General features: G+C 41.1%; 1 protein-coding gene across 2 annotated transcripts in view; it reads right to left on the bottom strand.

Moving 5' to 3' along the window:
- NDUFV2 (NADH:ubiquinone oxidoreductase core subunit V2) overlaps positions 1-16,588 on the bottom strand; it is a 43,533-nt gene that overhangs the window by 1,996 nt on the left and 24,949 nt on the right. For both annotated transcript variants that reach the window (XR_013345170.1, XM_077810432.1), the window contains exons 3-6: positions 15,458-15,520; positions 15,261-15,377; positions 11,933-12,101; positions 7,233-7,342 (exon numbers count right to left, since the gene is read on the bottom strand). Coding sequence is in view for 1 of the 2 variants with exons in the window: in XM_077810432.1 (XP_077666558.1) it covers positions 7,233-7,342; positions 11,933-12,101; positions 15,261-15,377; positions 15,458-15,520 (459 nt within the window). In the remaining variant the exon portion in view is untranslated. The remainder of the gene's footprint in view (positions 1-7,232; positions 7,343-11,932; positions 12,102-15,260; positions 15,378-15,457; positions 15,521-16,588) is intronic.

Genomic DNA, 16,588 nt, shown 5'->3' with positions numbered 1-16,588 from the left:
GAAGGCTAGCCCACAGCCCCTCCCCTGCTGTTCCCCCTCCCCTGCAGCCTCAGCTCACTGTGCCACTGGCACAATGCTCTGGGCTCAGGGGGCTGCGAGCTCTTGCTGGGCAGCGCTGCTGCAGAGACGCGGCCTGACCTGGTGCTCTGTGCTGTCTCCAGCCAGGCAGCACGGCTGCCTGTCCTGGTGCTGTGGGCGGCACGGCTGTAGCACCGCCAGCCACCAGTGCTCCAGGCAGAACGGCAAGGAGCAGCGGGGGTTGGATAGAAGGCTAGGGAGTTTGGGGTGGTGGTAAGAGGGTGGAGATGTGGATAAGGGGTTGGGGCTGTCAGAGGGCAGGGAACAGGGGGGTTGGATGGGGCAGCGGTCCCGGGAGGACAGTCGGAATGAGAGGTGGGGTTGGATGGGGCAGCAGGGGGTCAGTCAGGGGCGGGGGTTCTGGGGCAGTCGGGGGACAAGGAGGGGTGGATGGGGCAGGGGGGCGCGTCAGGGAACGTGGGTTGGATGGGGCAGGAGTCCCGGGGGGGGGCATTGGGGGCGAGAAGCGGGGGCAGGGGGTGTCAGATAGGGGGCAGGGGCCGGGCCACACCTGGCTGTTTAGGGAGGCACAGCCTGCCCTAACTGGCCCGCCATACGATTTCGGAAACCCGATGTGGCCCTCAGGCGAAAAAGTTTCCCGCCCCTGAGTTAATATATGCATCCAAGTTTAAAGAAGAATTAACAAACTTAAAAGATTTGAGTTTTATGACATTCTGATGTCACTCTTACCAATGTTACACACTAGCAATTGTTAGTCAAAATGAACTGCTTTTAAGCCATTTACGTTTCTAAACCAACACATAATGGCCATGTTTTAAAAGGGGCTGTGTTCAAGTACTAGGAGCTACTGTGTGAGCCAGCACTCTGACATCACTTAGTTGTCAGGGAGAAGGCTGAATGGGATGGAGGTAACTGAAGTTAATTACCTGATCAGGTCAGTGGAAGGGCTGGGTGAGCTAAAGAGCCATTCAGTCTGATTTTAAAAAAGGGCAAAGGAAGGAAGGGAGGGGGAGAGGGACAAGGACAGGACTTGGTGAGTTCAGTGTCTCAGAAATCTCTCAAGCCCTGAGGAAAGGGCCAAGAGCACAGGGAACCGCACTGTAAACTGCGCTGCTGCACGGGGCTATAGAGGTGTTGGTGAAGGGAACATAAACGGCATGGTGTGAATACACCACCAGTGAAGTTGGCATGGTTTCTGTGGTATTAGAAGGCAGGAGCAGAGAATGCCCCGTTATATGTGGGCGCTTATCAGAGTTTGTGATTCCCCCATCCGTGGTGGCAGAGGATCAGACGGGGAGCCAGTGCAAGGATTCGGATCACGGCAATGGAGGAGAGTCTGCAATGGTTGGTAAAGCAACTAACGAGAAACAAGAGACCATGCACTCATTCCAGCAATCCCATCAAATGGAAAAGCAGTCCCTAGCTGCATAGCAGGCTGAGCAGCTGAACGGCCTGCAACACAGAACCTGATGAATCCTGTGACAGTGAACAGTAGTTGTTCCTGGGGGTTACCCTGTGCCAGATGGACCTAGTGGATGACCCTGACACATTTTCAGTGATTTTTGAGAGAGTAGCAATAGGAGCCAGATGGGATAAGGTATCATGGGTCTTCTGGGTGGCACCGTATTTATCACGGGAAGCCTAGGCTGCCTATATGGCCCTGTGCAAGGAGCAGGCCTACAACTACGATGTGGTAAAGGCAGTTATCCTGGACAGGGTAGGCCTTTTGCAGAACAATACAGATTTTGTGACACTAGGTACTCTTATGGAGTATGGCGCTTAGCCTTTCTGCAAAAGTTAACTGACTGGGCTCCCTGCTGGCTAAGGCCAGATATTCAAGGTGTGGAGGAAAATAGCAGCAGCCGTAATATTGGAAAAATTTCTCCAGAGCTTCCTCAATCATAGCATGGGCAACTGAGGAAAAAAGGGAGACAAGCGGAACTCCTTCAGGTAACCATGGAGTGCTTTACTACCAGGGTGGGCTTTTGGGGCACATAAAGCAAGATTGCCCTGTCACAGAATGTGAGTTTGCAGAATTCTGCATGTGGACTACAACTAAAGGATGGGCAGAAGAAGAACAATCATCCCTGTAAAAGTGTGGAGGAGACACCAGAAGGGACTGGCGGACACTGCCTCAGGATGCTCAATGGTCCAGAAGGATTTGGTGAAACCCAACAGGATGTTGTCAGGTGGAAGTTTACAGTTCAAATGCATCCACAAGGCAAGGAGACTCTGGTTAATGGTGGAGATATCCTTAAAGGTTAAAGAGAAATTTAAATGGAAGTAGGGGTGGCAGGTGGACTGCCTCATGAAGTCACTATAGGAACATATTGGAGCCACTTCCCTTATTACAAGAACAGGGATCTGGGATCCCTTGCAGCAGGAAGCAGGGACACCAGGAAATGAGGCATGAGAGGGGAGAATCAGAAAACCCTAGATCAAAGGAAACAAGCAAGGAGGAAAATACGACCTCCCTAATGAAAGGGAGGGCAGAAAAAAGTAGTCCAGGACAAGATTGGCGGGGGGAGTAACCCTAGTTTGTTGACAAGAGTTGGAGTCTCCCAGGAACCCTTGCCACCAGCACAGAGGGGAGAACCACCCAAGCACCAATTTGTGGGGCTAGGAGAACTAGGATCCCTAGTTATGGAGGAGAAGGGGGCAGCAACAGGTTCACAGTGAGAAGACCTGTGGGCAGAAACAGTTATGTGACTGCAGGTTGAGCTCTCTGGGGGGCCAGAGCGAGCACAGAGTTTTGTGACTCCTCTAAAGAGGGGAGGTTGTGAGGAAAGCAAGGTGGGTGAGTATATGACAGTGCTGGGAGCTAGGTGAACCAGCACTCTGATCATTTTGACACCAATTAGCTCGGCCAGAGATGGCTGATGAGATAATCAGGTTGACAGGGCTGGGTGAGCTAAAGAGCCAATTAGCCCATCACCTCAAGACTCATAACATGGACACAGGAAGTGGAAAGAGAAAGCAACAGGGCTCACTGAGGTCTCAGAGAAAGGAGTCCTCTGCTCCTCTCATGATCTGGGGGAAGGGTCAAACGCAGAGGGGTCACTACATAGGACTGTAAAGTTGTTGGTGGAGGGAACATAAATGAACGGCATGGTGTGGATACACAACCAGTGGAGTCAGAGTGGTTTCTGCAGAGCTTGCCCTGTCACAGGCTGCAACTCATGTCTATCTGATTTATAACTGCAATTGCATAGACATCTAAATGACTTCCACTGTGCCAACAAAACTGTAGATGCAAAATGGAAGGCCAATTCTAAAAATAAAGTGCACTGTTAATATTCTTATTTGCATCTTGATTTTTTTTTTTAATGTTCCAGTTTGAAATACTGTTATTTAAAAACATTTCACTCAACAGCTAAGAACATTTTCTGTTTATTACTTTGGTTTTTACTGGTAATTGGAAGCAACCATACAGTCTAAATTTGCAAAGTTTAGAATTGCGGCAAACTACACTGCAACACAGTCCGAACTGAAATTGTTAAAGGAATGTGTTTATGAATTTCATGATTCTGTCTTGACAATTTGTAGACTTAATGTAGGCTTGTATATTCAGTTCAGAGCTCTTAATAGATTCTCAAATTATCACACTTGTTTTTGAAAAAGACATTAGCTAAGATCACTAATAGGTTTAAATCCTGGACTGCTATTGGCTACACTAATCACATGACTGCACAGTTCAGAACTATAAGTTGGTGAGTATCACAAAAACACAGCCAGTGTATCTGCATAAGAAAAAATGTTTAAAAGAAATTTTGAAGCCCGCTTTACAATCATATCTGGATTCCCTTTGTCTTATTTCTATGCTTTTTGTCTCCCAATATTGTTTCATCTTCCCTTCCCTCCCCTTAAAAGCAAGGTTGTGGGTTTCCCACAGTGGCCTAATATTTTTTCAGGTATATTCAGCTGCAAGTGATTCTACCCGTTTCATTCTTTTGACCCATAATTAGTCATGCAAAAGAAAGAGTCAGGCAGTAGTGTTCAAAGCAACTGATGGAAGCTTTATGAAGAGAACCAGGTGCAAAAATGATACCAGACAAAGATATTCATTAAACTGCAGTCACAAAAGGCTGTTAAGAAAACTAAATCATGTGATGAAAGGCAAAGTACTGTCATGGATTAGAAACTGGTTAAGAGACAGGAAATTAGGAATAAATAATGCACTTTCAAGTTAAAAATGTTAATACTGGGGTGTTACAAGGTTCCATCTTACCAGTGTTTTATAACATATTAATGATCTGGAAAAGGGACTGAGCCATGAGGTTGCAAAATGTGTAGACCACACAATTATTTAGGTTAGTCAAGACCAGAAAAGACTTCAACAAACTTCAGCAGGACCTTCGCAAAGCTAGCTGGGATAAAGGCATCACAATGACAGATGAAATTCAACGTTGATAGATGTACGGTAACAGACCTCTCAGTGTTCAACAATGGTCAAAAAAGCAGAGAATGTTAGCATTCATAAGGAATGGGATGGAAAACACCACTATGTTATGTCAATGATACATGTTCAACTAGAATACTGGGTTGCTTTCTGGTCACCCTATCTCAAAGGGGACGCAACAGAAATAGAGGGTATTTAGAGATGGGCAATGAGAATGGCTATGCATGGAAAGATCTTAGATACGTAGAATGAAAAGCCTGAAACTCATGATAACGGTCTACAAAACAATGAATGGTTTAGAGAAAGACTAGGCACTTCTCTCATCACCTTTTCTCATAATATAAAAACAAGGAGACAATGAAGCTGAAAGACAGCAAATTTAACATTTTTTCCTTTTATCACACAATGCATAATTAGCCAATGGAACTCATTTACTGACAGATACTGAAGCCAACAGTTTAGTACAATTAAAACAAGGATCGTATTAGTAAATGTAGCAGCCAGTACTTCCCTCGGCCCGCGCCACTTCCAGCAGCTCCCATTGGCCTTGAGCAGCGAACCGTGGCCACTGGGAGCCGCAATTGGCCAAACCTGCGGACGCAGCAGGTAAACAAACTGGCCCGGCCTGCCAGGAGCTTTCCCTGCACAAGCAGCGGAAAAAGTTTGGGAACCACTGGTCTAGTACTTTTCTATGCATTCTTCCATAAAAGTGTCTTAGAAAGCATACTAGATTAGGCCACAGACTTCTTAAGAGCTTGGAATGAGTGATTAGCTCCCCTCATCACATACAATGCACACTGCACCAGGCTTACGACTCTTCAAGTGTCTTTTTGCACAGCAAGCTATGGAAAGCATACTGGGTAACACTGATCTACAGCTGCACGGCTCCTCTCCTGCAAACATTCTTAGATCAGGGCTTCAAGCACCTAGAGCCACATCAGTGTCTCAAATACCTGGTCCCCTGTCACTGTACCAAATGATCAAAGTCACTTTGGTGGCTTGAGTGGAAGCTTTTCTGTCTTTAGTATATCTGGGGAAAATGCATCACCCTATCATGCCTTAGTCTCGTCATCATCTCTATTTGGAAAGTGCATCACCAACATGATGCCCAGGAGTACCCTACTCTTGCACATCTTATCTGTGTAGGAGTGTGTGCTGATGGGTACGCTGGGGCACAGTATCTGAACTAATAACTCTGCAAAGTCATCAGCACACTGGTTAGCTTCCAGCTGAGCTCCTAAGAAACCTAACAAAGACTGGCATATTGGGCTGTGACTATCTGAAATTCTTACTTCAACATTAACTTAAAATTTGACTGTAAGGTGCAGAAATTTATTGTGCGCTGAATCTTGACTTCATGAATCCAATAAGCTTAAATATAAATGCCATCCAGTTGCTGTTCTCAAACTAGGACTGTCTAAAGTGTCATATCAATTTTTTAAATATGACATATCCATACAGATTTGCGTGGGGAGGAAAGGGTTTTTGGGGGGAGGTTTGGGGTTTTTTTTTTTTTTTTTTTTTTTTTTTTTTTTTTAAGTTTTCTTACTTTACAAATTGTTTCTCTAAATTTCAGTTACGGTAGAAAACTCTTCTGTTCACCACTGACAAGCCTCCCTACAGATCAATTTCCACGAGGCCCATCTATGCAAGAAAAAGGCTTAGAGACATTTTAAAATAAATGAAAACTTACATCTCCAGCAGTCATTTGATTCCCTGTTTTAAGCCCAAAGTCAAACTGCTACTCTGAAATTCTTGTTTAAAATATTCATAACTTTAAATTACAGTTCAAACACCTAAACTTTGACCTTTTTCACTAGAACTAGATTAATCCAATGTTTGTTTTCTTTCTCTTCTCTTTTCCACTTTTATGCTTTCTAGTAACAAAAAACAAACAAAAAAACCAACCTAAGACTTCTTGGACTCTTGATACTTTTAATGTCACATAACTTATGAACCCTTGTCTGATTTACTTAAAATTGGCTAGAAAAAGTATACCATGTTCAGAGAACTCATGTTGATAATGATGTTGAAAATATTTTGAGAGGGAAGAAGGGAAGAGGAAGAGGGGAGGGCTCGCAAAAAAAAAAAATCAAGGAAAATATCTCTCATATAATGGAAACTGAATTTGCTAAGGCTGCTACCACTCCAGAATATGCTAGCCTTTTTTATTATTATTAATGTAATCAATTAAGGGAAACAATCAACAGAGAAGAATGTCACTCAGAAAACTTCAAAGATTGAAAAAGGATTTGATAGAGGGATATACATTTTTTTAATAATAATAATCCCAGAGAGAACCAAATCCTCCTTCAACTAAAAGGTATCTATGAAAGTGCCCTAGTTCTACTGCCGGGATACCCCAAAATGTATTTCTGTATGTATTTTAATTATCTCTCTTCATGATTCTTTAACAAAAATATGAGTACATTAAAAAAATTTCCACTGGTCTCAGAAACTTTACCTATATCACAGTGCATTGATGTGTATTTTCATGTAGAGAATATCATGTCACTAGAAGATGTTCCAGCTCATGAACTGTCCCTCTCCCACAAAATGAGAGCTGCTTCTCTTTACATTGATAATTAAGCTTGGGGAAGTCCTGTTCCAATATCATTTTGAGAGATAAGCCACCCACAGAGTAGCAATATAAACTATCAAATTAATAAGTCAAATAACTTATATTGAGCTACTAGAACTTCATAATCTAAAACAATTACAATAATTTAGTGTAAATAATTAGCATGCCAGTTAAACAAAACATTGTACTTTTCAAACAGAATGAAATACTTACATAATAATTATCATTTATTTGTACCATCGGTGCATTTACGCAAGCACCTAAACATTCGACTTCTACCAGTGTGAAAAGTTTATCAGGTGTTGTTTCCCCAACTTGTATACCTACAGTAATAAGGAATATTAGGGTAAGTGGTGATTATTTAATACATTTAAAGAAAAATCTTAAATATTTCTCAGCTAATCTATTGCTGTTATTTCACTTCATGTTGTAAAACATTTGTATCTTATTTTTACATGATTTGGACAATTTTCCTAATATCAACACTTAACCAGCTCCAAGATGCTTCCCATTAAGTAAAAAAAGCTTCATAAACTGAAACCCCTCAGATACATTTTAAAAACTGATTTACAGACTTGCTTCCTATTTCATAAAAATATTTTATAAACCAATTATAGGTATTATTGTAGAACTACCTATTCTATTTTTAGGAAGCAATGCAATAGGAGAAGTTACTTAAAAAGGAATATATATATATATTATATACACACACACACATTTCACAGCAGCTCTAATATGTAAGGGCCTGCTCCTGCTCCCATTCTGGGGACTAACTATGCATGGTGCTGAGTGTTCTCAATACCCACTGAAGAAACAGAGCAGGGCTAAGCATGCTTAGCACAGGCCATGGTGGTCAGAACCTTGCAGATTCAGGCATTAAGGCCCCAATCCTGCTAAGAGTTGTCCATGAGCTTAACTTTAATACCATAAGAAGTGCTGTTGATATGCATGACCAGTGCTAGGTCAATTAGAATACTGTCGTTGATTTAAAGAGGATCAGTACTGGGCATAAATTATCAATGGGTTAATAATTATTACAATGAAACTATGCAAACAAAATTAGATGAATAGCAGCAGCTGGGAAGAAACCAAAGAGATCACGATTTTGTGAATGTGGTTAATTTCTGTAAGGACAGCTGTAGCAGTGAAATGTATTTCATTTCAAAACTATACTCCCTGGAACAGCTTCATGAAATACTTTTTCATGTGGCTCACAGGGAACTACAAAGAGCACTGCAAACCATATTTTATTCCAACAAATTCCATTTTGATAACAGGCTGCAAACAAGAAATGTCATCTTAATGTCAGATCCACACAATTATATCAGCCAGGTAGATTCTGAGTCAATATTTAAGGAACTAATTTTTTAAATACTAAAGATCCAAAATTATGAAGTATTACAAAGATTATATTTTATATCAGGATAACAAAAACAGTCTGTGTAGCAGTTATGTTAAATTCAGCTACGCTACTAAAAGCATATAGCATATATTAAAGGACATTATAGCAAGCCTGTCAAATGTTTTATTATTTATCAAGAAGCATTCATGATATTTTGTGTACATATGCAAAAGCATCACATATATTATAAGGCAAAACAACTGGAAGAATTCAAGTGTACTCCAGGAGATTGCACTGGCTTCTAACTTGTTTCCTGGTGAAATTCAGGTTATTGGTTTTGACCTATAAAGTCCTTCATTATTTGGGATCTGCGTATCTTAAAAACTGCCTATATTTTAAACTGACACCAACGATTGGTTGAGATTCTTGAGCTGCAAGTTCTTAGATATGATCACTTGTGGCTAGAGATGTTGGATCATATTAAAGAAGTTCTGTATTAAAATCACAAATGAGTTTGATTCCCCATAGTTTAAATTCCAGGGTATTACTAATTAAGAGTCTCTTGATTTTTGGTACTGTTTCTCTCCCTCCATGTGTAAAACTTGCAAGCTGCTAATTGTGTTAGTACATTCTAAGACAGAGTCTGTTCTCAAAGCAATTCTTTGTAACAACTACTCACACACAGAGAGACTCAAAGCAATACTCTGTGACAACAGAAACAGCACCCAGAGACTCCCCGCCCTTTTGTTGTATTCATCTCGCTTTGTCAACAATTGTGATTAAAACAGAGATAGAGGATGTATGTGGATGGATGCTTGGTGTGGATAATAACTGAATGATCAGGGAGGTGCCAGCCTAAGAATCCAGTGTCCATCGGCTGAAGAAGGCGTCAAGTGGAAATAACTAGAGGACCCCCGGAGGGCAGACTGGAATCCACCCAACAGCCTCAAGAATGGGAGAATCAAAGAACAAGATAACATCTGGCAGCAGGGAGCCGTGAGGAATGTGCCATGTGCTGATGATTCAGCAACAGCATGATGAAGCAATTCCCATAGACTGGCATAGGAAGAAATTCCTATAAAAATGTACTCTAGAAAGTGAGAACTTTGGAGTCCGATTCTGCAAACCAACTTCCAGGAGCATCAGATGAGCATCTGACAAGGCCCTGCTCCCTCCTCATGTCCAGGCCACCTGGCCAGTGGCTTGGCATGAGCAACTCTAAGGCTGATAACTATAACAACCACCTTGCAGAACCTGTGTGTGCCCGTGTGTATGAATGAATGTGTGAATAAATATGAAATTGAATGGAATGTTATAGCTATAACTGATTCTTTCTGTATTCACAATAAATGTGGCATTTTGCCTTTTCCCCTTTAATAAGATCCTGCTCGTTTTTATTTTATTGGTATACCAGAGACAGACCATCCAACTGGACAGCCTTTGACCCTTCTTCCCTGACTTAACAAGCCAAAGGTTTTTAGTGGGAGTTACCTTCAGGACACTTTGCAAGGCACAGCAGTTTTGATTGATCGGGGAGCCCGTCTGGCTGCATTGGCTACCCTTTTTACCAGCTATTTAGTTGCTGGCATTTGTAGTGTAATTTCTAGTAAGTAATATACATAGCAGTGTTTGAGAAGTGTAATATACAAATGCAAACCATTACAATAACAATGTTAGACAATCATTTCAGTGATTTCCTGATTTTATTATTTTATCTGTGCAACCTTAATATTAAATCATTGTAGATATTTTTAATTCCATTTACTTGTTTAAAACAATTAAGAGGGGAAGAACTTGTGCTTAATAGCACCACGATTAAAATGGTCCCCATTAGACTGAAGTTCACAGCATGGAGTGTTGATTTCACCCCTTTTCCTGCCATTTTATTTTGGTGGCAGAGTTTTCTCTCTTACATTTTGGGGGTACTTATCTTTGCTACAGAAACCCCCCCAACTTTTCATGAAAGCTTAGAATTTATGGAATATTGTAGAATGCAGGAAATATTGCAAACATCCTAAAACTGAGGAACAAAAACGTTTTACACAGCTTCAGTTTTTTTCTTGGCCTTAATGTTAAGGCAATTATTTTAGAGACTTGAGCTGGGTGTTAAAGCAAGACATTTACAATCTCTCTCATATCAGTTTTCCCACTGAAAGCATGAAAGTGGCAGTCCTGTTCCTGTCAGACTATGGAGGGAGAATGTGCACTGTGAGGTCACAAATGCTTGGGGCGTCTTTAGGCTCTGCTAAAATTCTTAGCAAATGCCCATGGAGCATATTTAGAAGTGTTTTTTCCCAAATAACTTTTTAGTTCCCCCTCTCCCCCCACTCCCTCCAAAACCAAGAAAAGGCATTAGTTCTCAATGAGTACTATGTTGTCACGATTTTAAAACTTTAGCCATCAAAAAAATCTGAACTTAAAAAATTTTAACACTGGAAAAAAACATTTTTACTCTCCTTTAAAACTGATATCGGGATTTTGTTCAAACTTTAAAAAAAATTCACCTTTGGACAGAAACCAAGCATGGAAATCTGCGTGCATAATAAAAGGTTATAATAAACTGTTTACTGCCTTAATTATAGTGATTTTTACCAACAGCTTCCTCTAAGCAGCACAGCCTGTGACACAAACCCGTGACTTGATATTCCTTTCTGCTGCCTTCTCCCTCCCCTCCTGCCAAACAAACCCAAAAAAAAAAAAAAGGCGGAGGGGGAACATCACTGCCTCTCATATACAGGCAGGAATTACTCAATTTACTTTACTATTAGGGATTTATAAATTACATTCCCATTATTCCATTTAAATTAAACAAAGATTAGTAACACACTCATATAGCAAATGTCTCTTCCCCACACACTGAACCATGTGTAGATATGCATCTAAGGAATGCTGAAGGGAACCTGACTAGCTGAGTTCACTGTTGTATGTCTGGTAGTCTTGCTCTAAGATACATTGCTTGAAAAAAAATATAGGCTCATATCAACACATTTAAATCCCTATTAAGTTGGAAACAGTTATTTTTACTCAGAACTTTGAGCAAGGGCTTGCCTTCAACACCAGTCCTTGATTTCAGGTATATTCAATCATTACTTGGATTACTGGAGAAAATAAATGCTCTCCTACATAAAAAAAAAACTTGATGAGACCCCCTTCCAATTGTTTGAGGATACTGACACAAGAGAACATGCCTCACCCTCAAAGGGATGGGATAATCTGAATGTTCTCAGGTCCCCAAAACTCACATTTTAACTTCAAAAAGGACAGATTTATTATCTGACAAATTGCCTATAAAAACATCAATGGGCAGTCCTAGGCAATAGTTTTCCCCAACCATCACCCTTATATCTTATTCTGCTGTTAAATATACTTATTCTTTTTATTTCAAGTCTAAAGTTTTTCAAATTTAGACTTCAAAGAGTTCATTTATGAATTTAAGTGTATTTTCTCTTTGTACTGTCACCACCATATCGATTCCTTGTTTAGAAAGTTTTTGTTGGATAGGTGAAATATTAAATATTGTAAGCCTATAAAAACACACACAGTTATAGAAAACATATCATTTGCATCATACCAAGCTTCTTCTGAATAGCCTCTAGTATACCATCAGAGTCTCTCAGCATACACGGTGTAGTTGTGCAGATCTGAATATGGTATTTTCCCACAGGCTTCCGATTATACATTGTATAGAAAGTTGCTACTTCATATACTCTCATGGGAGGCATCTGTAAAACTTCAGCAACCTATAGGATGGGGAAGAAATTTTTTTAGGGAATCAGAACTATCAGCTGAATGCAATATTTTCAAAAGCACTAATTACATTAATTCAACACTGTAGTAGTGTACACACTGAAAAAATACAAAAATTACTTCTGCATTCTTTTGTTCTGAAGATAGCCAAAACAGATCACCACTGTGACTCTCAGACCTTTGACAAGTGATAGGCTGAAATTGATATAGTTCATGTTTCTAAGCTATTAAACCGTCTCATCAGCAGTAACCAGGCCTACTCTGATTTAAATGTACCAACAGCAGATTCCCAAAGAAAATACTTAAGATATATCCAAACGAACAAAATTACATCTGTGATGCTGGCAGACCAGGTGCCAGCTCCTGCCCAGGCCCCAAGCCTCACTGAACAGTGGATAGCAAGACACTAGTCTGACGCACCTTTCTGTTAATATTGCTAAAACAGGTATTAGACTTGTAAAGATGCATTTAGTGTTTAGATTTCATTAAATATTTGTAAATTGCTGCATGTGTTAATCTCATTTATAATATCTGTAACCCATGCTATAAGGTAATAATTAAGTATTTGTTCTGTAACTAAAAATGTTTGCTCTGAAACTGCAAATCCAGTCAGGAAAGAAATCTCACCAAGTGTGAAATACTGGTTTGCACCCATGAAGATGTGTCATCTTCTCCCCAAAAAAAGGTCTATAGACATCAGACAAGCCATTGTGGACAAAAGACTGTTAACTGCTTCCCTCAGAGCCCTGAAGAGGGCATGCCAAAGCCCTCATCCCATCATAGCTTGAACACTGGGGAAGAGAATAAAAATGCCTGTGAAAGAATTTACTATTTCTATGCTGCTTGAATTCTGACGGTAGAGGATTTCTAAGCATAAGCAAGGGGACCCCAGCTGTTTTGCCTGGGTTAGCTCTAAAAGATAGGAAGTTCTATAATAAGCAGATTCTATTATCTTTCAAAATATAACTCATTTGTATGCGTATGCACACCTGCTTTAACATTGTAAATAACTCACTTCTTTTTCCTAAACCTTTAGTTAGTTTGTTACAGAACTGGCTCTAAGCATTGTCTTTGGTGTGAGATCTAAGGTGCAAATTGACCTGGGGTAAGTGACCAGTCAGTCTTTGGGACTAGAAGTAACCTGAATATTGATGTGATTTTTGGTGTAAAACAACTATCACAAAGTCAAGCTTGCTTGGGTGGCAAGATAGATAGGAATGCCATAGGGGACAGTCCGTGACTCCAAGGTATGACTGTGACTGCGCTTAAAGGAGCTTAAACTTGTTACTAGGTTGGTGAAATTAATTATAGAAGGTGTACAGCCAGTTCGGAGTTTCTGCCCTGCTTCTTGACAGTCTGCACTGAGGTTGGCACTCACAGTCGTGAGCCACTGCAGGCAGCGTGACAATATCAAAAATAATTCTTTGCTGGAATGAAAATTGAAAACACTGGAGAACTAGGTCAGAGTACAAATTACTGTATCATTGAATGATATTGTTTCCGAGCCTCTGCATTACAGCAAAGCTCATTTTAAACTGGATGCTACAAATGATCAACTAAGTCGGAAAGGACTTATAGGACTTCCATGCACAAAAACAGCTTAGTGTCACTTCATCTGGCAAACATGACTGAGAAAACTGTAAAAACTACTAAAGCGATATGGTCATCACCTATCAAAGCCATAATACCGTTTTTGGTTTTTTTTTCCTGAAATGACTCCTCTCCCGGAGACATTTTGGAAAGTGGTTTTTTACCTCTTAGAGGGGCATATAAGGAGACAGGAGTTGAAACAACTAGATTATTCCCAGCAAAATTCTGGGTTATTTATGAAGAAAATGTCTCCATTTCCGTTACATTACTTCAGCTGAAGCTGTGCTGGGAAAGATGGTTAAAGACAACCAACACTGCTCCTCAGAGTTCTCAGAAGAACATAATTAATATTAGACCGGTCAGAAATTTGCCAAAGGAACATTTTTTCACTGGAGAACGCCAACTTCATTGAAATGTTCCACAGAAACAGTTCTATTTGGACAAAGGTCCAACAGAAAGCAGACAGGGTTCTGACAGAACCCTGCTTGCCCCAGCCTCTCGCGCAAAAGGAGTGAGAATCTTTGTCTATAGCTGTATTTACACATTTGTACACAGTGAAAACTCACCTGTAAGTGGTGGGTATGTACTCACCATGGCTCAGGCAGGCCTCCACTGCCACTACCCATGCTACTGTGGCTACACTGCTATTTATACCTGTGCTGCTCAAGAAGAGCTAGCATGAGTATGGGAACATAAGCAAGATAATCATACCCCTAGCTCATAGTGTAGACATAGTCTAGAGCTGCGGTTCTCAAACTTTAGCAACCTGAGGACCCTCATTTTTATTTAAAAATTTTTTCCCCAAACCCTTATGACCCCCGCCTCCACCCCTTCCCCCAAGGCCCCACACCTCTGTCCCACATCTACCCACCCCCGCTCCACCCCTGCCTTCACTTCCCTGCCTCTTTCTGCCCCCTCCCTGCTCCTCTCCCTCCCTCCTAGCACCTCCTGCACACCACTGAACAGCTGTTCCCTGGCATGCAGGAGGCACTGGGAGGGAGGGGAAGGAGTTGATCAGCAGGACCTGCAGAGCTCCTGGAGTACCCTCACAGACCTCCCCCAGTGGTCTGTGGACCCATCTGAGAAATGCTGGTCTACAGCACAGTTTCTCTCACCTCCTCCAGATAAAGTATTACATTCAGCAGCACACATGGGATTCTCTCCTCCTAACTGAAGAAAGGGAGTCTAACCAGAACTTTGTCCCTCTTTCCTCTCCCATCAGCAGTGAACAGTCCCACACCTCTGCTTCAACCTTCTTCATTAAAGATCACAGCAAGTCTGAATAAATTTCACTTAAGTTTTGTTCTGCTGATACTTATGGAGTTTCTAGTATTAGGCAAGCATCACGTGCAGAAATATTCCCAGGGGCAGGATTCTCCTACAGGGAAATTTCTAAAATGAAATTGGCCTGGGATTCTCATGATCCTGTGCCAAATTTAAATCCTTGAATTAGCTTATTTTAGTATCGAAATTATAATTTTCTCATCTTATTAGTAAAGCTAAGATTTAGCTAAAAAAATTGTAACAATAATGCTTAAAAAAAACCCAAACAGATTAAGTACCTTGTTCATCGCTGATATGGGCAACCATCCATTCTGTCTCTGGGCCAGATCTAGTACCGGCAACACAGCAGCTGATCTATGTCCCTCTGGGTAGTGGTTTACTATTGCTTCTATTCTCTAGTTTAAAAAAAAAAAATTGTTTACAACACTTATTTAAGATTCAGATTTGGATACTTAACATGCCCTTTTCTCCATACCTTATAGTTTTCAGGTGTGAAATCAAATGGTGTATCTGGGTTATTTTCAGGAGTATCTCTGTGCTGCAAGGAAAAAAGAAAATAAAATGTCTCAAAATATGATTTCTCACACACACACACTCACTCATTTTAAGGCCAGAAGGGACCATCACGATCATCTAGTCTGACCTTCTGAACATCACAAGTTACAGAACCTCACCCACCCACTCCTGCAGTAGGCCTATAACCTTGGGCTGAGTTACTGAAGTCCTCAAATCTTGATTTAAAGACCTCAAGTTACAAGAATCCACTGTTTACTCTGCTTCAAGCCAGCAAGTGACCTCTGCCCCAAGCTGCAGAGGAAGGCAAAAACCTCCCATGTTCTCTGTCAATCTGACCTGGGAGGAAATTTCTTCCTGACCCAAATATAGCAATGAGATCCTGAGCACGTAAGCAAGACCCACCAGACACACACCTGGGAAAGAATTCTCTGTAGTTACTCAGTTACCCTCTAACATCCCATCTCCAGCCGTTGCAGATATTTACTATTAGCAGTCATGGATGCGCCAAATGCCAGTGTAGCAATCACATCATACCATCCCCCTCCACAAGCTTATCAAGCTCAATACTGAAAAAAGTAAGGTTTTTGGTCCCCATTACTCCGCTTAGAAGGCTGTTCCAGAACTTCACTCCTCTGATGGTTAGAAACCTTCATCTAATTTCAAGCCAAAATTTACTGATGGCTAACTTATAGCCATTTGTTCTTGTGCCAACATTAGCCCTTAATGTAAATAACTCCTCTCCCTCCCTGGTATTTATCCCCCGATATAGTTCTAGAGCACAATCCTCTCTCTCTTCATCTTTCATTCTGTTAGCCAAGGTCCTCAAATCTCCGTCCATAAGGTAGGTTCTCCATTCCTCCGGTCATCCTAGTAGCCATTCTCTGAACCTGTTCCAGTTTGAGTACATCTTCCTTAAACATGGGAGACTAGAATTGCACACATTTCCAGATAAGGTCTCGCCAGTGCCTTGTATAATGGTAATAACACTTCCCTAGCTCTACTGGAAATATCTTCTCTGATACATCTGAGGATTGCATTAGCCTTTTTCATGGCTACATCACAAAGGCTGCTCATAGGCATCCTGTGATTG

The sequence above is a fragment of the Eretmochelys imbricata genome, chromosome 2, assembly GCF_965152235.1.
Source record: "Eretmochelys imbricata isolate rEreImb1 chromosome 2, rEreImb1.hap1, whole genome shotgun sequence".
In the NCBI taxonomy this organism is placed as follows: Eukaryota; Metazoa; Chordata; order Testudines; family Cheloniidae; genus Eretmochelys; species Eretmochelys imbricata.
Note: the sequence above shows the minus strand (reverse complement) of the source record. Positions and strands in the feature narration are given on the sequence as shown.